This window comes from Rutilus rutilus, assembly GCF_951802725.1.
Source record: "Rutilus rutilus genome assembly, chromosome: 23".
NCBI classification, from domain to species: domain Eukaryota; kingdom Metazoa; phylum Chordata; class Actinopteri; order Cypriniformes; family Leuciscidae; genus Rutilus; species Rutilus rutilus.
This window is the reverse complement of record NC_140233.1, coordinates 14,119,552-14,145,465: the sequence shown is the minus strand read 5'-3', so window position 1 is coordinate 14,145,465 and position 25,914 is coordinate 14,119,552. Positions and strand designations below refer to the sequence as shown.

At 39.4% G+C, this 25,914-nt stretch overlaps 2 protein-coding genes across 9 annotated transcripts in view; one reads left to right on the top strand and one right to left on the bottom strand.

Moving 5' to 3' along the window:
- Nucleotides 1-12,827, top strand: part of map1ab (microtubule-associated protein 1Ab) — a 35,954-nt gene extending 23,127 nt beyond the window's left edge. For all 3 annotated transcript variants that reach the window (XM_084397550.1, XM_084397551.1, XM_084397552.1), the window contains 3 exons: nt 8-10,667; nt 11,029-11,258; nt 11,888-12,827. In XM_084397550.1, the coding sequence (XP_084253676.1) occupies nt 8-10,667; nt 11,029-11,258; nt 11,888-12,043 (11,046 nt within the window). In that variant the 3' untranslated portion in view covers nt 12,044-12,827. The remainder of the gene's footprint in view (nt 1-7; nt 10,668-11,028; nt 11,259-11,887) is intronic.
- An 8,230-nt stretch (nt 12,828-21,057) lies between these two features.
- ppip5k1b (diphosphoinositol pentakisphosphate kinase 1b) overlaps nt 21,058-25,914 on the bottom strand; it is a 38,140-nt gene continuing 33,283 nt past the window's right edge. For all 6 annotated transcript variants that reach the window (XM_084397367.1, XM_084397370.1, XM_084397368.1 and 3 more), the window contains 2 exons: nt 25,593-25,706; nt 21,058-21,862 (listed from right to left, as the gene is read on the bottom strand). In XM_084397367.1, coding sequence (XP_084253493.1) covers nt 21,768-21,862; nt 25,593-25,706 — 209 coding nt within the window. In that variant the 3' untranslated portion in view covers nt 21,058-21,767. The remainder of the gene's footprint in view (nt 21,863-25,592; nt 25,707-25,914) is intronic.

Here is a 25,914-nt window from a genome sequence, read left to right as displayed (position 1 = left end):
CATGTAGGTCAGTAATTTGCTGGTTAAAGCCAGCTCTGGACAGCGGGGATCACTGACTGTGTCTTGTCGTGGTGAGGCAGGCTGGAACTCTCTGGGACAACAGCAACACATTAAGGAGTTGCTGAATTATAGGCTAAATCCAGAGCCCATACTCCCTAAGATGGAGGGGGTCACTGAGTTTACCGAATATATATCTGAGACTGTGGATGTACCGTCCCCATTTGACCTTCTTGAGCCTCCAACGTCTGGAGGATTCTTAAAGCTCTCAAAGCCTTGCTGCTACATCTTTCCTGGTGGACGGGGGGATTCTGCGCTTTTTGCTGTCAATGGTTTTAACATTCTGATTGATGGTGGCTCTGACAGAAGGTCATGCTTTTGGAAGCTTGTCAGACATTTAGATCGTATTGATTCTATCCTTCTCACCCATATTGGTGCTGATAATCTTCCTGGGATCAATGGACTCCTTCAAAGGAAGGTTGCAGAGCAGGAGGAAGAGCAGTCTCAAGGCTCAACCACCTACAGTGATTGGATGAAGAACCTGATATCGCCAGAGATCGGAGTCGTATTCTTCAATGTACCTGAGAAGCTTCGCACATCAGAATCGAATTTGAAAGTTAAGCGAAGTATTGAGGAAGCCTCTCTTACATTGCAATACCTCAGCAAGCTGGGAATTAAGTCTGAGCCTCTTTTTCGAGTGGTTAGTAATACCATTGAGCCAATTACACTTTTTCACAAGATGGGTGTGGGCAGGTTGGACATGTTTGTCCTGAACCCTGTGAAAGACAGTAAGGAAATGCAGTTCCTCATGCAGAAGTGGGCAGGTAACAGTAAGGCCAAGACAGGGATAGTGCTTCCCAATGGAAAAGAGGGAGAAATATCTGTACCTTATTTGACATCTATTGCTGCTCTCGTCGTATGGCTTCCTGCCAACCCCTCAGAGAAAATCGTAAGGGTTTTATTCCCTGGAAATGCACCTCAGAACAAAATCCTTGAAGGGCTTGAAAAGTTGAAGCACCTTGATTTCTTGCGGTATCCAGTAGCCACACAAAAAGACATCAATTCTGCTGTTTCACCTTCAGCTGTAAAACAAACAAAGCTAAAGCAAAGAACTGACAGCAAAGAAAGTCTCAAATCATCTCCCAAGACTCATGCACCAACTAAGCCTAAGAAAGAAACCGACGAGCATGAGGATGCATCCATAATCGAAACGAAGAGTGACTCTGTCAAAGAGAACAAGATTGAGAAAAAAGAAGAAAAGAAGCACACCAAGCCATTGAAACCGAAAACAGAAGTGACAGAAAAGAAAAAGTTATTGAAGGAGAAATCACTGAAAAAACACCCAAAGGAAAGGTTGTCCAAAATGGATGAAAAGAAAGACAAAGAAAAGAGGGAAGTTAAGAAAGAAAAACGTGAAATTAAAAAAGATGATGGTTTGAAAAAAGATGAGAAAAAGTTTAAAGCCAAGGACACTTCAAAACCCGAGCTGAGGAAAATTACTAAACCTGACCTGAAACCTTTCACACCAGAGGTCAGAAAGACCCTCCACAAGGCCAAAACTCAAGGTAAATCCAAAACAACAAAGAGCAAACCTACAACTGCCAAGGCAGAGCGTGCAGAGATTGAGGCAGAACCAGTGGCTGAGAAGATCAAGCATGATAAACAGGAGAATGGGACAGGAGAAGCTATATTTTCTCCATCTACTCTTAAAGATTTAACAAAAGACTTTGATAAAATGAGACCTACTGAAGCGACAGATCACTCTGAAGCCCCTAAAAGTGCCCTTACTGTCTCCAGATTACCAGGTGAAAGAGACGATGAAACTTCAAATGCTGCTGAGGAACAAGAACAAGATCATGTTACAGAAACCGATATTGTGGAACAGAAAACTACAGAGAAAGAAGTAGCCCTATCAGCAGAAATCGAAGAAGTGCCATCAGCAGAAGTAAAAGAACAACAGGATGAGTCCCAAACATCAGAATTAGAGAAATTTGAGGATGAGGGTGCTGCAATTGAAGATGAAGATGAGGAGGAGGTTGAGATAAAGCCTGTAAAGAAGACAGAGGAGGAGGAGGAGGAGGAGGAGGAAGACATGGGAATAGGAGATGAAGAGGACGAAGAGGGAGCAAAGGAATCCAAAGACTTGGAGGGAGTGGACAGAAAACATGAAGTTGAGGAAATGGAGAAGCAAAAACAAGCAGAGGTAAAAAAGATTGACATCGAAGAGGAGCAGCTTGAAGAAGAGGATGTTATTGAAAAAGCTGAGTTAGAGGAGGCAGAGGATTTGGATGCCATTGCAGATGAAGAAATAAAAGATCTCTCTGCTGAGAAAATCAAGGAAGAAGAGGATGCATACTTGTCAAATGTTGGAGGTGTCACAGCTGGCATTACCTCTACAGCCCAAGGAGCTGCTGCAGCAGAAAACTTATCATATATCCAGGATGAAACCATACCAGGTTACTCTGAGACTGAGCAAACCATCTCAGATGAGGAGATCCACGAAGAAGCAGAGGACAGGATACCACACCTTCAATATGAGGTTGGTAGCTATGATGTCTCTGTCCCAGACCAACCAGGCTCCTTTGATGCCATCCCTGGAATGAGAGAAATACAAGCAGCTGCAATGGGCAATGGGACAGGCAAAGTATTGATGGGTGCACAGGAGCCAGCTATTTCCATCTACACCAGCATACTTGCAGCTCCATTAGCTGAAGAGGAACATGTTTCTTCAGCAACATCCATAACAGAGTATGACAAACTGTCTTCTTTACCCACTTCCGTTGCGGAAGATCAGTCAGTGGCATCAGTCACAGCACCTCAGACTGAAGACACTGGAAAAAGCTCCCTGGTCTTGGACACCGTTCAACCGGTTACTCAGACTGAGGCCACCCAAGAAAAAGAGTACCTACATTCCGCTGGAACCATCTCACCAACATCCTCCTTAGAGGAGGACAAGTGCTTCAAATCATCTCCCTCTGATGAATCTCCTCCACTTCCCTTAGAAGGTAAAACCGAGGGAATTGAGTTGGCTGCTCATTACGATGATGAAGAGGAGGATGAATATGAAGATCAAACACCAAATGTTGACATTTCACTTGGAAAGTTACAAGAAGGATATGCCTCACCTGATAAACTTGAACACAAGGAGAAAGAAATGGACAAACCCAAAAGTCTTGTGCCTTTAGTTCCTGATACTTCATCTGATGAAAAATTCTCACCTCCTGAGATGGAGAAGGCATCAGTGTCACCTCCAAGGGAGGATTCCTCTTTTGAAGTACAAACAATTCTCTCTACCCCATTGCACAGTGATTCTAAGCTTCCTGTTTCTGAAGCTAGTGTTTTTCCAGAGGTGGAAGACCGGTGTATTAGCCCTGATGACAGCACTGTGAAAATGGCTACTCCTACACATTCTGGACCACCTAGTGCATCTCACTCTCCCTTCAGAATGTCACCTGTGGAAAGGAAAGATAAAATGCTCCTTAAAGAGACCCTTCAAGAACAAGGAGTGCCACTTAGCCCCACTGAAATTAAATTTGAAAAGGAGAGTGAGAAACAAAAATCTGACATTTTAGATGAGAAGGAAATACCTCAAGCAGCGGAGGAAGAAAAAAAGATAATCCAGGAAGCAACCTCTGCACCATCTCCACATGTTGAGGACTTCTTAGCTAAAAAAGAAAGTATATCAATTCTACCATCAAAAGAAATTAGTGATACAAAGGTAATGCCTGATCCAAGTGTTGAAAAGAAGGGCGAAGTTCAAGAGGACTTAAAAGAGAGCAGTAAGGCTGTAATTCTTGAGGATAAAGATAGCAAGTTATCTGATGATCATGACGTTGAAGAAACTTCTGATTTAAAATCATCCACAGACAAAGAAGAGAAAAGAGAGAAGGAGAAGGAAAAGGATGGTGAGAGAGATGATGCTGAAGAAAAGCATAAGAAGAAAGACCAATTATTAAAGTATGCAGAGGCAGATAAAGGTGATGTAATATCAGAACCTGAAAAGGCAGCATTGCCGCCTAAAGAGGATTTTGATAAGAAAAATGTGAATGAAGAAGAGTTTCAAGATAAGAGTTCTCCAGCAGTTCTGGAAAGGTCGGAGATAGAGAAACAGGAGAAACAAGAAACTCAATCAGAGAAAGACCAAATTTCTTCTAACTTGGTAAAAGAATCCAAAGAGAAAGATCTGACTGATGCATCTGGTCAGTTTTTAGAAAGCCCAGACATCAAAGCAGAAACATCAACATCTCATACAGAGACACAGGACACTGTAGAGACAGATATGACAACTAAACCGGAAAAGACCTCTGAGCAGAAATCAGAGTCACTTGATATTATACCTGAACATGTGGCTTCAGAGGAAACTGATTCATTTATCTGTATAGCCCTGTTTAAGGAAGACACGGATGGCCTCAAATCTCAAATACAACAGTTAAGTGAAAAAACAGATGTTGCCTTACCTGAAAAGGCAGCATTGCCGCCTAAAGAGGATTATGATATGAAAAATGCGAATGAAGAAGAGTTTCAAGATAAAAGTTCCCCAGCTGTTCTGGAAAGGTCAGAGATAGAGAAACAGGAGAAACAAGAAATTCAATCAGAGAAAGACCAAATTTCTTCTAACTTGGTAAAAGAATCCAAAGAGAAAGATCTGACTGATGCATCTGGTCAGTTTTTAGAAAGCCCAGACATCAAAGCAGAAACATCAACATCTCATATAGAGACACAGGACACTGTAGAGATAGATATAACAACTAAACCTGAAAAGACCTCTGAGCAGAAATCAGAGACACTTGATATTATACCTGAACATGTGGCTTCAGAGGAAACTGACTCATTCATCTGTATAGCCCTGTTTAAGGAAGACACGGATGGCCTCAAATCTCAAATACAACAGTTAAGTGAAAAAACAGATATTGCCTTAAAAGATGAAGAAAAGGTGGAAAGTAAAAGTGAGGCTGGGCTGACATATGAGAAAAAGATTTCAGCTGCCAAAGAACATGAAGAATCTAAGGATACAAATAAAGAGGAAGTAAAATCTGTGACACAAGAGCAAATTTCCCTCTCAAAGCCAGATTTTCAATCTATAGAGATGCATTCAGAAGTGTCTGCTAAAGATGAACAAAAATCTAAAGGAAAGTCTGTGCAAGAGATGGAACCTCATATATTAGGGGCAACTCAAAGTGAGACTGAAATTACTAGTAAACAAGATGAAGACTTGAAGGAGAAACTATTGAAAGAAACTCAAACCACACAACATTTAGAAAAAGCAGATGTATCCTCCAAAAAAGAGCCTCAAATTTCACATACCATCATTTCACAGGACACAGATGATGTGCACCAAACTAGCCAAGATATGGAAAAAACTGTAGAAGACACTAAATCCAAAACACAAATATCCATTTCAGACAAAATGGATTCCTCACTAATATTAGACCAAGAATCTAAAGATGAACCAGCAATGATCCAAGGTCAAGTCTTGCTGTCTGAATCTGAGAAATTAGATTTGTCTGCTAAAGATGAACAGGATTGCAAAAACAAAGAGGTTGTGAAGCTAACTCTCAAAATGGACGAAGAACCTACAGAATGTCAGACTTATGAAAAAGAAGATAAGCTTACCATCTCTAAATCTGATTTTGAATCTGTAGTGAAGAGCGACTCCCAGGCAATAAGAGAATCAGAGAAAGAAGTTTTGCAAGCTAAAGAGGATGAAATAAGCAAAGGCATATTTGTCAAATCTGAACAACCAGTTGAGTTTGAAGACATATCCTCAAAACCATATGAATCTAAAGATAAGTATGTGGAGCATACTCAGCTTCAGATATCTACGGATCAATCACTATCTGATAGTACCGATATGGGTGCTAAGAAGGACCAACAGTATGAAGAAAAACACACAGAAGATACCGTAACTGAAGTATCTCAAACAAGTATGGCGACAGATGCACCATCAGACACAAAATCAGAACACGGTACTGTAGACCTTCCCATTGTAGAAGATAAAACAGTTGATTCAAAGGTTAGCAAAGAGTCTGAGGAGCAACTCATGAAAGAAGATGTGTCAAAATTGGTGTCCGATGAATTAGACACAAAAATTGACTTGGGAGCCAAACAGAAATCTCTGGATAAATCTTCAGAACAAATGTTTGAGACCTCAGATCTGACCTGTAAAGAGAAATTGGAATTGAAAGATGAACCTAAAGAAGATATCAAACAAGACGCATCATTACATGAAACACATACATTTCTTTCATCAGACATTGGATTCAAATTAAACTTAGATTATAAAGAAAAATGCATTGAAGAAACCTCAACTGTAGACAAAACAAAAGACATCAAGACAACCTTTGAAACTACATTTCCAACCAAATTTTCAGATGAAGATGAAAGTACCGAGGAGGATGAAGGAGATGCTGTTTGTATGGGAGGTGCTGGTTCAAGACCATTATCAGTGGAACCATGGAATTTAGAGGAACCAAAGGCAAGCAGTTCTGCACAACCACCTGAGACAAGTATGAAAAAAGAGGAAATTGTGGCCCATTTAGAAGAGAAAGAGTTGACTAGAGATTCAAGTGGCTCATCAACTAAACCAGAGGAGTGCAAGGTTGATACAACATCACTTTCACCTACTGCAGAAACAAGTAAAAAAACGGTCACAGAGACTCTTACTGAGAGCAAACCAATGAGTATCACATTGCCTAGCTTCGACAATCAAGGCAGTGTTGAGGATAGTCAACATCAAACATTGATCTCTGAAAAGGAAGCCACAAAACTTCAGAAGGAGGATGAGAGGGAAAGGGAAGGAGAACGAGAAGCTGCCTCTCCAGGGTTAGAGTCACATTCTGATTTTCAAAAGACGGACAGCGCTGATGAGAAATGTGCTGAAAAGCCTGATAGTGAGAGAATAAAATCTGATGACAAGATGATGTATGAAGTGGAAAAAGAAAGCTATGAAGCTTCTAAATATGAGCCTTATGAAAAGCCCATTTCAAAAGACACTGAGCGAGAAAGAGAGGAAGAGGACCAGTACCCTAGTCTGGATAGAGATTTAGATGGCAATAGAAAAAGTCAGGCCTCGTTGCTTGGAGCTACTTGTTCAGAAGAGGAACAAAGGGATGATGAGCCAGTGTCTTTTAGCAAGGTTGATTACCAGACTTCAAGTATTCACAGCAGCCACAGTGCCTACTCAGAGCAAGACAATAAGGAGCGATACCAAGAGGAAGAATCGGTTAGAGAAGAGAGACCAGAGAGACCAGATCTTTTTGTTGACAATAGTTTTAAATATGACAGCAAAGCCATTTCGGTAGCAGGTTCAAGCTCATTTGCCTCTAGTGATTTGCAAGACAAATCAGAGAAATTGGAGAGAGAAGAAAAGGAGAAGGAGAAGGAGAAAGAGGTCACACATTTTCCTCCTCAAGGAAAAGATGATGAGAGTCATGTTAAATTGTTGGATAAAGAACCATGTACATCTGCTTCCTGCCTTTCAAAACCTGATATGCAAGAGAAAGACCATAAAACAGATGAAATATTGGCAACGTCTCAATCAGAGGACTTGGACAAGACCAAAACCCACGTGACTGAAGCTTCCCCTCCACAAGGCCCTCTCACATCATCAGAAGATCAAAGTCTTCAGAGTCAAACAACTTCATCAACATCTGCCTACGATGAGAACAAAATGGAGAGTCCAATATCAAGTCATGGTAACAAAGATAAAAACAAACTGGATTCAGCTGAAAGCAAAGGTGACACATTTTCTTCTGGTCGGTACTCACCACCTGAAAAGGACATGCTTCCTGCCAGGTTATCGGCTGAAGATCCCAGCACCGCCACTCCTGGTTCTTCAGGGCAGTCTATGAAAGTTGATGACAATGTTCTTGCAGTTGAGAGCACTGGCAAAACAGATTCTCTTTCCAGCAAGACATTGATTGTGAGTGCAGAGACAGAGGAATGCTTGGTCAGAAGCCAAAAAATATTTGCAGAAGAAGAGGATGACTATGAGGATGAGGAAGAGGATGAGGAAAATGCAAGTGACTTGGATGTTGAAAAGGGTGCCAGAGAGATGTCTGAGAAAGAGTCTAAAGCAGCATTTGATACCACGACTACATCTAAACCACTCGAAACAAAACAAGAAGACACTACTGGTTCCTTAGCTTTTGGAGCAACTGCAAAAGTTCTACAGACAGACATGGTTGGTGACTCATACACAGAAAAAATATCCCCCACAGCAAAGCCATCATCAGTACATGGAGAGCATCATGATGTAATCAGCAAGGAGCGTGAACAGTCCAAGAAAGAAGATACTAGTTCAGTCATATCTGACATACCCAAATCCAGCGATGACAAACATGAACCACAGAAAACTTCTGATAAAAAGTATGAAGTGTCTGAATCCCTAGCTGTTGCTCAAGCAGCCATGTCTGATACAACTTACTCATCATCTTCATCCTTTAGTTGCTCTTCTTCAACCTCTGCCTCATATTCAACTGGTCAACACCTTGGAGAAGGGCTAGAACCACAGATTACTATTCCTAGTGTCCAACTAAGGTCAGATGGAGACAGTATATCATTTGAGTACTCATCCCTGAAAGAGGAAGAGTCACCCGTTATGGATTTGCCTTGTTTAAAAAAAGATGAATATATGGAAGTCTCAGATCGAATGACACCTGCTACAACAACAGCTGAGTCAATATCCAGTCTTGCCAGGTTTTCTCCTCTAAGTCCCCTGGAGGAATCCAAATCGTTTCTTCAGGATCAAACATCATCGGCAGAGGAAAAGTCAGAGGAGGATATGTCGAGCATTAAATCTGACAGGGATCTAGTCTCTGATCCTAAACATGTAGCAGAAACACATTCTTCAAAACTGCCAGAATCAGCAACTTCTGAGCATACAACTCACCCAACTGAGCTGGCATCTTCCACATCCCTCAAGTTCGACATTGTACCTTTGGCAAAGGCTGACTCTGCAGACAAACACTCACAAGAAAAATCCTCTGATGATGAGCCTGAGGATAACAAAAGCAATTTTGAGGAAGGAACCTTGCCATGCAGAATTGAGTGTGAAAGATCTTCAGCTTCTGAAAAATTAAGCACAGCGTCTGTACCAGAGCAAGATACTAATGTAAAACCCTCAACCACAACATTACATTCATTTGATCTGCACAGCACAGATGGACCAACAGAGATTACAAGTTCTCAGAAGGTGCCAGTCACAGCTTGTGGGACTCTCAGTACTAGCACATTAAGTGAACAATATATGAAGCAAGAAGGGGCAGAGAAGTCTGAGGAAATTAAGGACTTGGCTGAGAAAGTACAGGAAAGGGTTGAAATTGAAGAAGCAAAAGTGAGCAAGATGGAATATGAAGAGAAGAGTAAGACAGATGAGAAAGAAGTAAAACATAAAGCAATGGAGGAAGAACAGATACATTCTGAAAAGGAGGTTGAAGTGAGGTCAGAAAAGATGGGAGAGATCCTAGATTGTGGCAAGAAGTCAGAGCAAAAGAGCGAAAGTGAAGGGAAACCTGAAGAGTCAAAAGTAAAGAAAGAGGTAGAACAAACTGAAATGTTTGTAGAAAAGGAATGTAAGGAAAAAACCCTTGCGTCCACAATGCAGCATGAAGATGTTGAATGTCTAAAGGCTCCGCCTGGCTATGTGGAAGATGTTTATGAAGGTATAGAGGAGGAAGAGGGGGCTGAAGAGGAGAAAGTGAAGTATGATTCAAAAGAACATCCACCAACTCCACCATCAGGAGCACAGGCTTGTTACCCTGAGGTCTCCAAGAAGTCAGATGAAGGATTTACTCGACCCTCTGATCTCAGTATGGAGGCCACATCCTCCCATTCACCTTCGCTTTTCAAACACCGTAAAGGAGATATCTCGCCGTCCTTTATTAATCCAAGCCCACATGGGTTATCAAGTGAGGAGGAAGAGGAAGATGCCAGAAGTGATCATTCAAGAGATGATGAGCGTGAGCAGCACTCTGTCAAAAGGAGATCCCACAAGCAGCAGCATAGTCATCCCCACAGTCGCCAAGAGGAAAGCAAGGAGGGATCGCACAGCATCCCGAGCAGTACAGCAACAGGGCACGGCATTATGCTAGCAGGGGAGGAAACTCCTCCTACATCTTTGAGCGAGTCACTCCCATCTCAGTCTGACTCAGATGTTCCTCCAGAGACTGAAGAATGTCCATCAATTACAGCAGAAGGAAACCTTGACTCTGATGAAGATGCAGAACATCTACCAGTAGACAAAATGTCTGCAGCTGGCAGCAGTGGAGGAAGCCATCATTCCTCCTCCCCGAGGAGTCATGATCCCCCTCCCATGCCAGTGAAAGACCCTCTTCCTCACCCACCACACCCTGATGTGTGCATGGTGGACCCAGAGGCCCTTCTTAATGGCCAGACCCACACAGAACGCCCAGTGAAGAAAGACCTCAAAACTAGAGGCTTGAGGAAGACACTGGGAAAATCTGCATCGCCGTCACGTAAAGGAGATGCAAAAGGCAGGAGATCTACTACCCCTGTGAAGCAGACATCCAAAGACTCCTCACCTCATGCTCTTAAAAGAAAAGATTCAGAGAAGACTTTACGCTTGTCCAAAATGTCTGAGACACAGGGATCCAGGGGTGACATATACAACCCAGGAAGAGGATTGGTCAATGGTGTTAAGAGTAATGCAGGTACAACTATCAGGATGCATGATACATTAGATTTTATTCATTTATCTGTCGAAATTGAATATTTAGCTGGCATTTTTTACATTTAAATTACCTTTGCTGTCATGTAACACTCACTTAAAGTAATGTTCAAAAACACTTTTATAATACTGTTAAGTGCAAATCTCAAAATTAATGTTTTTCATACTGTAATGTTGTGATGCCTAAATTCACTTTGTTTTTAATGCATTGTATTTAATTTATTTAGACAAACTAGTACAGCTATTTTTTATAATGTCCATTTATTGTTTATCGAACATAACATAAAAATAAATATCGGTATAAGCCAGACAATTATCAAATAACCAATGTTAAAAATGTTTAGGCTCCAACCTGAAATCCAGCACTGGGACTCCACCTGGACCATCCATCTATGTCGACCTAGCTTACATTCCCAACCACTGCAGTGCTAAAAATGTTGATCAAGAGTTCTTCAAGCGAGTGCGAGCAGCATACTACGTCGTCAGTGGAAATGATCCAGGCAGTGGTGAACCCAGTCGTGCAGTTCTAGATGCACTCCTAGAAGGGAAAGCGCAATGGGGCACTAATCTCCAGGTACCATTTGACTTTACACTAAAAACTAAAAGTCATGAAACAAAGTTGGTGCGTCTGTTGTAGTAATACTCCAAAACAGCAGTTTCTAAACTGGTATCTGGGAACACAAGTAGTGTTAGGGAGTAGGCAAAAATTCTAAAATATTTTTTTTAACTACATTTTTGGGGGGCTGTCAAAGTTAAAGTTCACTCAAAATATTAATTAAATATGTGTAATGTAAGGATTTGTTTGAAAATTGACATTACTATTTTCTATTACTGTTTTCTAAACTGTTTTTTAGAATATAATATTTTTATAATATATTTATATTTTTATATTTTTTATTTTCAATATCCTATTTACTGTACTAGTTTTAAAAATAAAACTAGTTGGAAAAAAATCTATTTAGTTTTGTGAAGAAGAAAAAAAAGTTTTAGCTTTAGCACAATGACAAGATAAAAGCCAATTATTTAACAAGTTTTTTTTTTTGTCTCGCAGTAAAAATGGGATTTTATGCATGAAATTACATTGCATGTATTTATATTTTAGGAGAGGAGGTCGCTCAAAATGTTTGAAATAAGGTCTTACTTGCAAGCAGAACCACCATCTTTTATAGTTAATCTGACAATGACAATCTTCTTCTCATTCAGGTCACTTTAATCCCTACACATGACACAGAGGTAACTCGGGACTGGTATCAGCAGACCCATGAGAAACAGCAGGACCTGAATATAATGGTCTTGGCCAGCAGCAGCACAGTGGTCATGCAAGATGAATCTTTCCCTGCCTGCAAAATAGAATTTTGAATTGTTTTTCTTTTTAAAGCTTGCCATTCATTCTTCATTCATTTCTAATCTTTTAGGTTTAGATGAGTTACTCCACCCACAGCCTTCCGTCCGCTAATATTTATAGTTGATATTCTAATCCTCAAAATGCAACAAAATCCTAGTGCTGTCAAAGGACTTTAATGTAAGCTTTGGTCCTGAATCTATTGTACATTTTTGATTGCTTCTGCGAGGCTTTGGCAGAAAACTGAATGTTCACTAGCTAGCTGCTATGAAATAGTAATATAATGTTCAACGTAGGCTGAAGTTGCATTGCAAATTGAGTTGACTTATTTTCTTTAACATAACTTAAAGAGACCAAGATTTTGTCCTGCCTGGAATTCGAATTTCGAAGCACAAAAAATGCCCGCTGTAAGTTGGTTAATGCACCATCTAATTCATGTTCTGCATCATTTATCATCAATCTTAGCTACATATAGACACAGTTGCCTGGGAAAAAATACTCTAAACATAAGGTCACATGGCCTTAGAGCAAATAACTTCAAGAACAGACTCAAAACAGTTTTGTCTTGTGAGCTACTATTACAATGAGGCTAGACACAGTCTCTCCATGAGATCACATACCAGCATATAGAGTGAAGAAAGAAATAACTGTACTCTAAATTGCTAATCCAAAGAGGTTTTGTGCCAAATCTCAGTTCTTTCAAATGGTGATTTGAAAAAAAAAAATCAACCATAATCCAAGATTTATGTCCTTTAGTTAACAAGAGATGGATCATTCTTTATTCAAACATGAAATCCAAAATAGTTTTATCTCAATAATGTGATAGTAGTGAAGACTGTACATGCTTATACATGCTTTTAAGAGCAAGGCAAAGTAGATGGCATCTTTACAAACTACCAATTCACTGATATGACAGATCTTGGTTGAATAGGCTCTGATATGAAAATATGACTGGTTATAGAAGGTTATAGAAAGAATAACAGTTGTTTTTATTTGGCATTGTGGTTACCTTCCTAAAGCATGATACTCTTCAGACTAAACTTTGTAGGTATATTAATTTAGGGATCCGTTCAGGGGTTCTGTTGGGGTCCACCTTTCTCTTCAAAAACTGACTAATAACGATCATCTCGCATCCCATCTGTCCATTATTTGAGTAGACCACCATTAGAGTCAGATGGAAATTGTATTTTATTGTCAATAACATGATGGTCTGTTGCTTAAGTGATTTTGTTATGATAATTTTATATAAAATCATCAAAGTATGATTGAAATTTAAATGTGGCCACTTTAGGATCAACTTAATCTGTTTTATATTTTAATGTGGAGGATCCAGACGTGTAACTTTCTGAATGTTTTGTTTGTGTTAGGCTGATATACAGTACTTGACCAGATTTTTTTTTTTCCCAAGCTGAGATTCCCTGACCCACAAGCACTTTAGGTTTAACTGGTTTAAAAGGAAACTAGCTGTGGAAATGACACTATATATCAAAATGTAGCAATAGAGACATTTGTTAGAGAGACTAATAAATAGAATTAAATAGATTTCATGGTTGTTGTGAGAGCAGACAGTGAGGGTAACCCTCGTGTGCCTTTTGCGTGTTGTTTGACAAAGAAAATGCTGAGTCATTACACAGGCGTTTGGTTTATATATATATATATGTATATATATATATATATATATATATATATATATATATATATAAAACAATACTCCTATGTATTGTATTATCTGGAATTAGAAATTCTTTATAGCCTTACTTCAAGTTAACGCTAATATAGTTATTACAGTTTTGATTTAATGACAAGTAGAGTATTATAAAAGCAGCAGGTGTTTATAATGATAACATTGTTGCACCAAGTACGATTGCACTTTTCTAAAATGAAGTAAGTTTGGTAGATAGGAATCATGTAAATAATGAAGTAATATTAATTTATTTGAAAAAGCTAATTTTGTCTGACGAAGTGGACAGGAACTACTGTAGCTATTATTACCTAAGTTATTTCCACCGTTGGGCCGAACGGTTCTAAGAACGGTAGGGAACAGTTCCAATTATATTTCCACTTGAGCTTGGTTCAGCACAGCATGATTACAAACCGTTCTTGGCGTGAAATTCTCATCAAGGTTGGTGCTACGTGCGTGTAATGATGTGGCCACTCAGGATTGGTCACTTGTCTGTTGTCTGGCTGCCAGCTAGCCAAGCACGCTATTTGAGCAAGGTTAACGCAAGTTAATAATAAAATTAAAATCTGATCATCCTCCATAACGCAGTCACTATTTAACTCTCATACCATACCAAGGCAAGGACTAACGCATTTGTATTACATTCCAAAGAGCTCCGTTATCAGCCCCACAGTGGAAAATGAAACCATATCCGTACCGGCTGGGCCGGATCGGCACGGAATGGAACGGTTAAGCAACGAGAACGGTTTGACCTGACAGTGGAAAAGCGGATAGACTATATTAAACTGTATGAAGGTCAGTTATTGAAAACAGAGCTAGTATTAATAAATTAATTGCCGTTTTTATGGAGCTTATCTCTTTTAATGATGGTAAAATATTAATTCAACCTAACCTGAAGTTACACCTTACAAAGAATGCAAGAAGAATGTATTATGCATTTGGAACTGAAATAGACTTGATTTGAGAAAGCTGCCCTACATCTTCAATTATGAGCCGTTTCTTTATTCAATTATTCAATTATTGGCCTCATTGGTAAATGCACAATTGTTTTGTCCTTGAAAGTAGCCTTGCTTTCGAGGCAGCAGTGCCATCATCCATCATTTTCCAAAACAAGCTCTGAAACACTGCATCCCTTACCTTAATCCAGTATATTTACAGTGAGTGGATCTGTTTTTTCGTCTGTCTAGATTTTTTTTTAAATGTAAAAGTCAGTATTTAGCATTGCAGTGTTATTTGAATATAGATTCAATTCACTCAGAGAAATTGTCTTTAAGATGGTCAAAGTGACAGGGTCTTTGTGTACTTTTACTAATAGAACGCACAGGTTACCAGTGGTGGTCAAAGAACTTACCCCTAGGGCCTTTAAAAGACAGCCTTGAAGATTAAACTAGTTTATTGGTTTACAGTCTAAAACCCAATCTCACCGGTGTACACAAATGAAACCCACACTGAGACCAAAATCTTTTTTTTCTCCTTTTGCTAGAAGGATTATGTTAAAATAGGCTGAATATGTACTGTACGTCCTATGGTCTGGATATATTTTCATATTTGAAAATGTTTTATTTCAAATAACTGGCCTTAGTAACAAGTACTATATGGTCTTGTTGATTAGCTGTGATTTCTTTACACAAAATTAGTTTTGTGTTAAAGATGAATGCACTAACTTTAAATAATATTTTTGAATGTAAAAGTTGCTTTGCTGGATGCTGCTTGAACAAAACAAAGAACTAGCAAAATATGCACATGGAACAGTGAACCTCAGAAAATGGGTCACCGAAAGAATCGTGGTTATAATCATGAATGACTCATGACAAAATATTACATGTTCAGCTGTTGCTGATTTTAGTAAAAATACAGAACTCTCTAAAAAATAAGATTCAACAACTTTGGTTTGCAGAGGGCTACCAACTACACACTGAAAACTGAATATACTACAGATGTAAGGTTTCCTCCTTTACAATGACTTAAAAAGCCAAACCAGAAATCAAAACAAATGGCGTAACCTGTACATATAAATCAATATAGCTGACGTGGTCATTTATGTGAAACGCTTTCTTTTCAGGAAGTTCTATGGTTATTGTAATTCTAATTTCCTAAAGGTAAAAAAAAGACCGCAAAGTTAAAGTACCTCTACAAATCTCTATTAGTTCAATTTCATTCCACATCATCATGTGATGGATTCATTTGGCCATATGTCATGCATACGTATCCATCTTTGCATGTGACCTTATTAGTTATACTCCTGAATGTAATCGTTTAATGATCAGAATAAACTATTTTAAGAAGATATATTTGAAGCTAATTGTCTTTATGGTACTGAAATATGCATATATTAATGGGCTTGGCTTCTGTTTACCCTAAGATGTTGTCGAGAAGATGCTGTGATATTTCCTCGTTCTTTGGCGCTATATGAATCTTAGTTCTCTTCTTCTTTAGTGCAATATTCAACATTTTGTCTTTAAAATCTCTCAATGCAAAAGTAGATTTCTGCTGATTTGCTGTAAAGGGAACCATCCTGGTGATCATCAATAAAAAACATAAAAATTTGGAAAAGTCTTTCTGTGTGGTTCGTTTTGTTGTTTTATTTTCCACTGACACTTAACTTGTCAGACTGTTGACTAAAAAACACTGCATGAAAAGAGGTGTATATGGACCAGTATAACCACCGCAGAATTTTGGACAAATTTGGGAGTATTACTGACCAGATATGGGAAATACCACGGGTCCGTGCCGAAATGATACTAATTCGGATGTATATTATTGAGGTATTCTTCCATGAAACAGCAATTTGTTGCCATGGCAAGAAATCCCCTTAAAGCTGGGTTCACACTGTATGATTTGGCTGTTTGAGACAAATGTTTAGAATCCTAATAGGTTCCTCTGATCCTAGGACAAAATCTGAAGTCTTTGATCACTAGTTTGACATGTTCGCCGACAGTCGATTCAAAATTTTACCTCCAATGAAATTCTGCCAGTGTAATAAGATTTGACGCACAGTCCTGGTTTGTGGCTTCTCCTACGATGATCCCGCATGTAATGCAGATCGCAGTCACCGAACTTGTCACGGATTGATGATATAAAACTTCGGACGAGTCCGTTTTTAACGCGTCTTGACTGTTGTACAGTCTGACATGAATGACAACTGAGATCCTACAGTGTATGGCATGGCTTACAGCGGTATTCATGTTCGTACATCCCTGTACAATCCCAGCAGATTCCATTCCTCACTGTAGCTCCTGCATGCATCCACATTAACAACATCTTCCTGCATTGAGCTCCACCATTTCTGTCCTTCACAGTGCTCTTTCTGTGTTTGTCTCGGTTGACCTCGTCTCCTGCAACTGCAAAATAACAGTAATGTAACCACCGAAAACACTCACTACAAATGAATAACAGCATACCTATTTAAAAAGTTACATCAAGTGTTTTATCAATTTCTAAACTTACTGTTGTCTATCTTTTGCCTTTTTTGACTGTTTCAGCTGGGCCTTACTGGGATGAAACTATGAAAACTTCTTCCTCATAGCCTCATTATAAATATATAAGGGAGGCAGGATACATAAGACATTAAATATATGGTTAGTAAAGAGAAAATATTTAATTGGATAGATAAAAAACAATATAAAAAATGTATATTAAAAGATTGCAACAACCTTCTGAATGTTACTTTTTATATATGACCCAAGGAAACTGGAAAAGAGGAACCAATATCTGAGGATATATATATAGTTTTACATTCAATAAATTAGTTTTACATAATATAGTTAATATCAGTCTTACTTGGTTTGTGCTTGATGTTGAAGTGGATTCTTCTCAGAACTGTGCAGGCTTATAATGCTTCAGTCTGTAGCTTTGGCTGAAACGGTTCCTCAAGAAGTCTGCCTGGCAGTTTTGCCAGGTTTCGTTAGAGAAATAAGCAATCTGGTCTCAAACAACAAGCCCAAAATATGCAAACTGATCCGGCAATTAAAAAACAAAAGCAAAAAACGAAGTGACCCCTGGTTTTGGGGGGTGGGGTTGCAGAGGGCACCATCCGCGGTGCCTTCAACTGACGGATGCATAGAACAGATAAACGCTTTCTCTCGTGCATTCAAGTGGGCAATTAAAGCAATCTGCGAATAGATGTAGCGTATCTATAAATGTTTCCAGTGAAAAAGAAATGACTGGCTTCTTTGATGTTATTAATTCGTTACATTTATATAGCGCTTTTCTAGGCACTCAAAGTGCTTTACAAGGAAGGGGGAATCTCCTCAACCACCACCAATGTGCAGCATCCACCTGGATGATGCGACGGCAGCCATATTGCGCACACCACACACCAGCTTACTGGTGGAGAGGAGACAGTGATGAAGCCAATCAGTATATGGGGATGATTAGGAGGCCATGATGGACAGAGGCCAAGGGGCAAATTTGGCCAGGATGCCGGGGTTACACCCCTACTATTTTTCGAAGGACATCCTAGGATTTTTAATGACCACAGAGAGTCAGGACCTCGGTTTAACGTCTCATCCGAAGGACGGTGCTCTTTTTGACAGTATAGTGTCCCGATCACTACACTGGGGCGTTAGGTCCCACACAGACCACAGGGTGAGCACCCCCTGCGGGCCTCACTAACACCTCTTCCAGCAGCAACCTGGTTTTTCCCAGGAGGTCTCCCATCCAGGTACTGACCAGGCTCAGCCCTGCTTAGCTTCAGTGGGCAACCAGTCTTGGGCTACAGGGTGATATGGCTGATGGCTTATTGACAAATTATCAGAACAAAATAACTTTAATTACTTATTTAAAAATAACAATTTCACTCTGGAATGATTGAAAGGAATTTTGTTCCAGTTTTCTGTTATGTTCTGCCAAAATGTTTGTTTTCATTCCTTGTTTCAAGGACCAAATGACATGGCATTGCAAACTGTATTCTAAACATTAGGGGAACATTATTTAAAAGTTAGGGGAATATTAAAATTAAGTTAAAATTAAGTTAGAATAACGTTAGGGGAACGTTAAAGTAACCTTATTCTAAAGTTAGGGGAACGTTACAGTAACGTTACAATATTGTTAGGGTGACATTATTTTAACGTTAGGGGAACATTAGAATAATGTTAACGTTAAAATAGCGTTAGGGGAACATTAAAGTAACATTAGGGAAATGTTAAAATAACGGTTATAGCACCATCAAAATAACGTTACAGCAACGTTAAAATAACATTAGGGGAACATTAAAATAAAGTTAGAATAATGTTAAAGTAGGCTAACATTAGAATAACGTTAGGGGAACGTTATAATAACGTTAGAATAGCTACGAGAACTTGCACTGTAAGTTGATGAGTTGATCCAGCCGCGTTTTAATATGCCTCTGGACATAGAGCTTTCTAGATGGATGCTGAGGCTTTTTGGATCGGGTAGAGTCTGCGATCTCTGACCTAGTTTGTCTGGTGACTTGTAACAATACGCTGTGTTTTCCACCAGCAGGCAAACACTGCAATGTGTCGAAATACCATTGGGTGAATTGGCAGCGGGCGGGATCACACAGACCAAAACAAAAACAGACGTTCAGACATGGAACCCATTATTTCAAAGTAGAATAACTGACTGTAGCAGTGAACTTAGAAGGTTTCCTAAACATCTGCAAACATGGTATTTTCGTGCTTTAGTACAGTCAAAAAGTTTCATACAGCACCTTTAAGGATTAAAAACCATGAATTAGCCGATACCAGTAACGTACTTTAAAGGAATAGTTCACTTTAAAATGAAAATTCTGTCATCATACTCACCCTCATGTTGTTTCAAACCTGTATGAATTTCTTTCTTCTGCTGAACAGAAGGGAAGATATTTAGAAGAATATCAGTAACCAGACAGTTTCTGGTCGAATTGACTTCCATAGTAGGAAAAAATATATACTATGGAAGTCAATGGGACCAGAATCTGTCTGGTTACTGATATTCTTCTAAATATCTTCCTTTCTGTTCAGCAGAAGAAAGAAATTCATAAAGGATTGAAACAACACGAGGGTGAGTATATGATGACAGAATATCCCTTTAACGCTTCTAAAGTTTAAACACTGCGAAATTCATTGGCATTTAACATTCATCTAAGGTATGAATCGAAAATGTTTTCTGAGGAAATCTGGTATTTCTGTCGAAATATGTACTGAATCAGTCTTTTATGCTGCCTTCACGTGCTATCGTAAATTTAGGCCCAAGTTGTTCGAAATTGGACATGAACTACGCCCTCTCAAGTCGTATTTACCACTGGGAACTTGATCATTTTGATACTCAAGTTACCGAGTTGGACGGGCCATAAACTTTAAACATGGCGTTGTCGAGAACGATATAACTTAGCTGCTGCTATTCTTTATTAGTTTGTCGATGTCAAAGAACAGGACGCTATACATATCATTTTTGGATTTAATACGATTTTAATAAGATAAATGTGTCCTCTATGATTCATGTTCTTTCCGACAACAAAGCACATCAATGCGACGAGCTCGTAATCACGAACAAAATTTCCGATAACACCTGAAGGCAGCATTCAACAGTTTCTCCTCTTCTCTCTTTACAATGACATTACCTCATACTAATATACTAACTCAACATCCTCAGCCCTTCCAAAATCTCTTGGCAGGAGCTTAAGTGGTTGTAAGCCTCTCAGTCTCCGGAACCGGCCGATGACACACTTCTTAATTCGCGAGCTCAGAGTCGCGGAGTACTGGACTCGAGCTGTTGCTATGACGATGTCTTTTATATTACCAGCCGTTACCCAGCAGCAGCAGGCCAGATTTTAGGGCAGAGAAGTGGGAGCAATTTATGTCTTTCAAACCTGATTAATGGCTTCGATAACCTGTCAGAATTTATATCACACATAAATTGTTAAATGAATTATGCAGTATGCAATTCAAACTAGGAAAAGTCAATACGCATGATATAAATCACTTCAAAGACCCGATTCTGAATTTTATTTCACCATTCCACACCATCAGGTCCCTCTGGGAAAATAAACGCTGGACGTTTAGCATATGTGCACCCACATGAATGAAAATGAGCTAACAGCACAGTATGACTTCATCTTTAGCTCGCAGGTTGCCTGGGATGACTTCACACACACTTTACTTTGCAGTCGCACAGTTGAAGTCAATAAGCAGATGAGAATCCGTCCCTATAGCAACACAGCAGCACAGCTGAGGGCAAAGCATGAGTCATCGTTATTGTTTTGCTTCACTCTCTTTGAGACACACCACAGATTGAATTTTAAAAACGCATTAGGTCTGAGAGACCAACAAATCATTTCAAGGTATAGTGGTTCGGTAAACTCTGAAGCACCCGTGCCTTTCATTCATAAAACATAATACCACACACAAATACACATTACAGCAATTTTATTAAGTAATACAATTCTCTAAAATTAAATACTTATTTAACTTTACAGCGTAAACACAACAGCAGATTGCAACCAGCTGAACATTCTCGAAAAAGTCTATTGCAGCTCATTGGGCACACATTTATTCATTCCCAAACAATACCTTTTGGATTTCATAGAATAAAAATACAGCAATTTTCTTTTAAATCTGAAAATAAATCATGATCAAACATCTAAAAAAAAAATCATAAAATAACTGTAATATACACAAATCAAAAAACAGTGGTAGAATTACATTTTCTCGACTGGATCGGATTAAATATTCATATTTCGTGTGGTCTTGTTGGTCTATATGCTCCTTTGGGTATTTATTCGAGTTGTTTATTCTGTGCCATGTAATTACATTGGTGTGGGGTGACAAAAAAAGAAGCACAGACAATTACTATTGTCTGTAAAGTCTCTGTCTCTCTGCCACTGAATCTGGGATCATAATTACTATCTGACTCCAACGGAAGAGCTAATTACTGGATCCAGAGCTGTATTTGCTGACAGATCAAACTATCAGCTGATGACTCTCGGCCAAAGTTGCTCTGTATTGTTCAGGAAGAAGTGCAGATAGTACGATATTGTCATCTTACAAGTTATAACTAGGACCATATCAATCTTAAAGTCGATCTCTCTGCAAAACTGATCAAAAGTGTTTCCAAGACATCTACTCATTGTTGAATCCAAAGTTGGACGAAGACTCTGCTACAGATGGAGACGATGGCCCGGCACTGGATACCGTACTGGAAGGGTCACCGGTGTCTGCGCACACAAACAAACACAGAGTTAGAGGTCCACTGCATGAAGGGGATTTTCAACAAACATCTTAACCGTCACCGTTACCTATAAGTGTTTATACTAAGCAGTTCACAATAGTTTCTAGGTAAACACAGCAATAGAGATGCAGTTGCTATATGTACGAAATCTCCCACAATAAACTGAACGTATCAGACCACTGACTTTTAAACAAGTTTAACATTTACGAAACTAAGCAGCTGTACTACAATATTTGTGTTGTGGAGATTTTTAACGGGGACTGACGGACGACTGTTTCTGTTTCTATGAGTGTACACACACCGCCGGCGTCCAGCTACGACACCGGAGGATACCTTTGTATTTGTCAAACTTCCTGTTCCTGTATGGCAGTGGTTCTCAATTCCAGTCCTCGGGACCCGCTGCTCTTCACATTTTGTATGTCTCCCTTATTTAACACACCTGAACCAGATCATCAGCTCATTAGGAGAGACTCCATGAACTGATCTGAGTGTGTCAGATAAGAGAGACATACAGTGAGGAAAATAAGTATTTGAACACCCTGCTATTTTGCAAGTTCTCCCTCTTAGAAATCATGGAAGGGGTCTGAAACTGTCATCGTAGGTGCATGTCCACTGTGAGAGACATAATCTAAAAAAAAAAAAAAACAGAAATCACAATGTATGATTTTTTAACTATTTATTTGTATGATACAGCTGCAAATAAGTATTTGAACACCTGAGAAAATCAATGTTAATATTTGGTACAGTAGCCTTTGTTTGCAATTACAGAGGTCAAACGTTTCCTGTAGTTTTTCACCAGGTTTGCACACACTGCAGGAGGGATTTTGGCCCACTCCTCCACACAGATCTTCTCTAGATCAGTCAGGTTTCTGGGCTGTCGCTGAGAAACACGGAGTTTGAGCTCCCTCCAAAGATTCTCTATTGGGTTTAGGTCTGGAGACTGGCTAGGCCACGCCAGAACCTTGATATGCTTCTTACAGAGCCACTCTTTGGTTATCCTGGCTGTGTGCTTCGGGTCATTGTCATGTTGGAAGACCCAGCCTCGACCCATCTTCAATGCTCTAACTGAGGGAAGGAGGTTGTTCCCCAAAATCTCGCAATACATGGCCCCGGTCATCCTCTCCTTAATACAGTGCAGTCACCCTGTCCCATGTGCAGAAAAACACCCCCAAAGCATGATGCTACCACCCCCATGCTTCACAGTAGGGATGGTGTTCTTGGGATGGTACTCATCATTCTTCTTCCTCCAAACACGTTTAGTGGAATTATGACGAAAAAGTTCTATTTTGGTCTCATCTGACCACATGACTTTCTCCTATGACTCCTCTGGATCATCCAAATGGTCACTGGCAAACTTAAGACGGGCCTTGACATGTGCTGGTTTAAGCAGGGGAACCTTCCGTGCCATGCATGATTTCAAACCATGACGTCTTAGTGTATTACCAACAGTAACCTTGGAAACGGTGGTCCCAGCTCTTTTCAGGTCATTGACCAGCTCCTCCCGTGTAGTTCTGGGCTGATTTCTCACCTTTCTTAGGATCATTGAGACCCCACGAGGTGAGATCTTGCATGGAGCCCCAGTCCGAGGGAGATTGACAGTCATGTTTAGCTTCTTCCATTTTCTAATGATTGCTCCAACAGTGGACCTTTTTTCACCAAGCTGCTTGGCAATTTCCCCGTAGCCCTTTCCAGCCTTGTGGAGGTGTACAATTTTGTCTCTAGTGTCTTTGGACAGCTCTTTGGTCTTGGCCATGTTAGTAGTTGGATTCTTACTGATTGTATGGGGTGGACAGGTGTCTTTATGCAGCTAACGACCTCAAACAGGTGCATCTAATTTAGGATAATAAATGGAGTGGAGGTGGACATTTTAAAGGCAGACTAACAGGTCTTTGAGGGTCAGAATTCTAGCTGATAGACAGGTGGTCAAATACTTATTTGCAGCTGTATCATACAAATAAATAGTTAAAAAATCATATATTGTGATTTCTGGATTTTTTTTTTTAGATTATGTCTCTCACAGTGGACATGCACCTACGATGACAATTTCAGACCCCTCCATGATTTCCAAGTGGGAGAACTTGCAAAATAGCAGGGTGTTCAAATACTTATTTTCCTCACTGTACAAAATGTGCAGCGCAAGGGGTCCCGAGGACTGGAATTGAGAACCACTGCTGTATGGTGATTAGATTCACTGATTTTGCCACCTTGAACTTAAGCATGAAAGTACAGAATGATGCATCCTGTGTTCGGTGCCTAGTCCTGTGTGCTAACCGGCTTTACAGTACTGGAAGCAAGAAATCTAAACCAAACTGGTCCAAAGACAATTTTTTAAAATTCTTTTAGGGGACAACTGATTTTTACAAAATGTTTTATTTGTAGTTTTGTCTTTTGAACAAAATATCCTTTCAATTTATTTGTGTTGTATCATATTTATTCATTTTAATAAAATTACATCTAATTTTAAATCAAAAAACATATTTTAGTGAATGAATTAGCAAAATTCGAACAAAACATTAAAACATATATTTATACACTTCTATTGGAAAGTTTGGGGTTGTGCTCTTATGCTCATAAAGGCTGCATTTATTTGATAAAAAATACAGTAAATTTTTTTTATTAAAAAATAAAGTTGATCTTTTTTGCAATTCCACTTGGTACTCATTATAGATTATAGGTTTTCATTATAGAATGTTAACATGCTTTAATGTTTGCCAACTGTATTTTATTGCCGCTCCTATATTCCCAGTCTGTCCGAAACACCCTGATTTCTACAAAGCCCCTCCTTCTGAAAAGCTCAGAGTGCTCTGATTGGCCAGCTGACCCAGTGCATTGTGATTGGCCAAACACCTCAAGCATGTGTCGGAAATGTAACGATCCTCACCTTAATTCAAACACAGCGTATCCGCGACATGACAAAACTACAATTCACTGAAGCCTTGTCTTCTCTATTTGCGGCATCATGCAAATATTTCACATTGCGACTTGGACGTTTGAGGTAGTAATATCTGGACTTGGATCAAAGCGTTTGTGAGCTTTGTAAATTTGCAATCTTATACATGCACAAACAGATACATTACACACCAAAACAAAAAAGAAAACATTAAAAAGCATCATATGACCCCTTTAAAGCACACTCAAAATGAATCAAAAAAAAAAAAAAAAAAAAAACAGAACCTGCTGGCAGATTCTAAGTATTCGTCTCATCAATCATCATTCACATGACCGCATTTATATAACCGATATCCTGCTGAAGTGCCCTACATAAAAATCCTCATGGAACTAATGTTATGTAACCAAAAACAGAACAATTACACTATTAATCTAAGAGATATATTTGTCTTCCAGCATGTTCCTGGACCTGCTTTCACAAACAATGATATTATAGTAAATGGGTTACAAAGAGGCAGACATAGCAGTGACTAACGCAACCTAGATTTTTACTGAAAGCTGCTGCTAAAGCCCAGACTGAACATAAATCACTAAACTCTCCGGGGAAACTCTGCGGCATTAAAAGCCAACGGTAATCATCTAAATGGCGGAGTTATAAAATAGAATAAACTCGATGACTACTTTTTGCAGCAAATACAGGGTTTCACATTTCGTCTACATTCAAAGTCCCCTCAAAGTTCCTTCCCCTACTAAAAAACATACAGTGGAGGACGGTTATGAGACGGCGGTACGTTGATATATATCATGGTAAAGCGAGGTATACTCACACCAGATGGGTTTTGCAGCCGGTTGGTTCAGCTGGACTGGGGTGGACACTGAGGTCTCCTGACTATCAACATCTATGGATGGCTGGGAGTGTGACTCAAACATGGCAGACAGAGCTAAAGAGAAAAGAAAAGGATCTTTGTCAGGGGTGCCATAACAGGGGGAAGGTTAGGGCGCTTCCCAAGGGCCAAACTCTTGAATGGGATTCTATCATAGTTTCCACAAAAATATTAAGCAGCACAACTATTTTCAACATTGATAATATTAAGAAATGTTGGTCCACTTTACAATAAGGTCTCATTTGTTAACATTAGTACATTAACT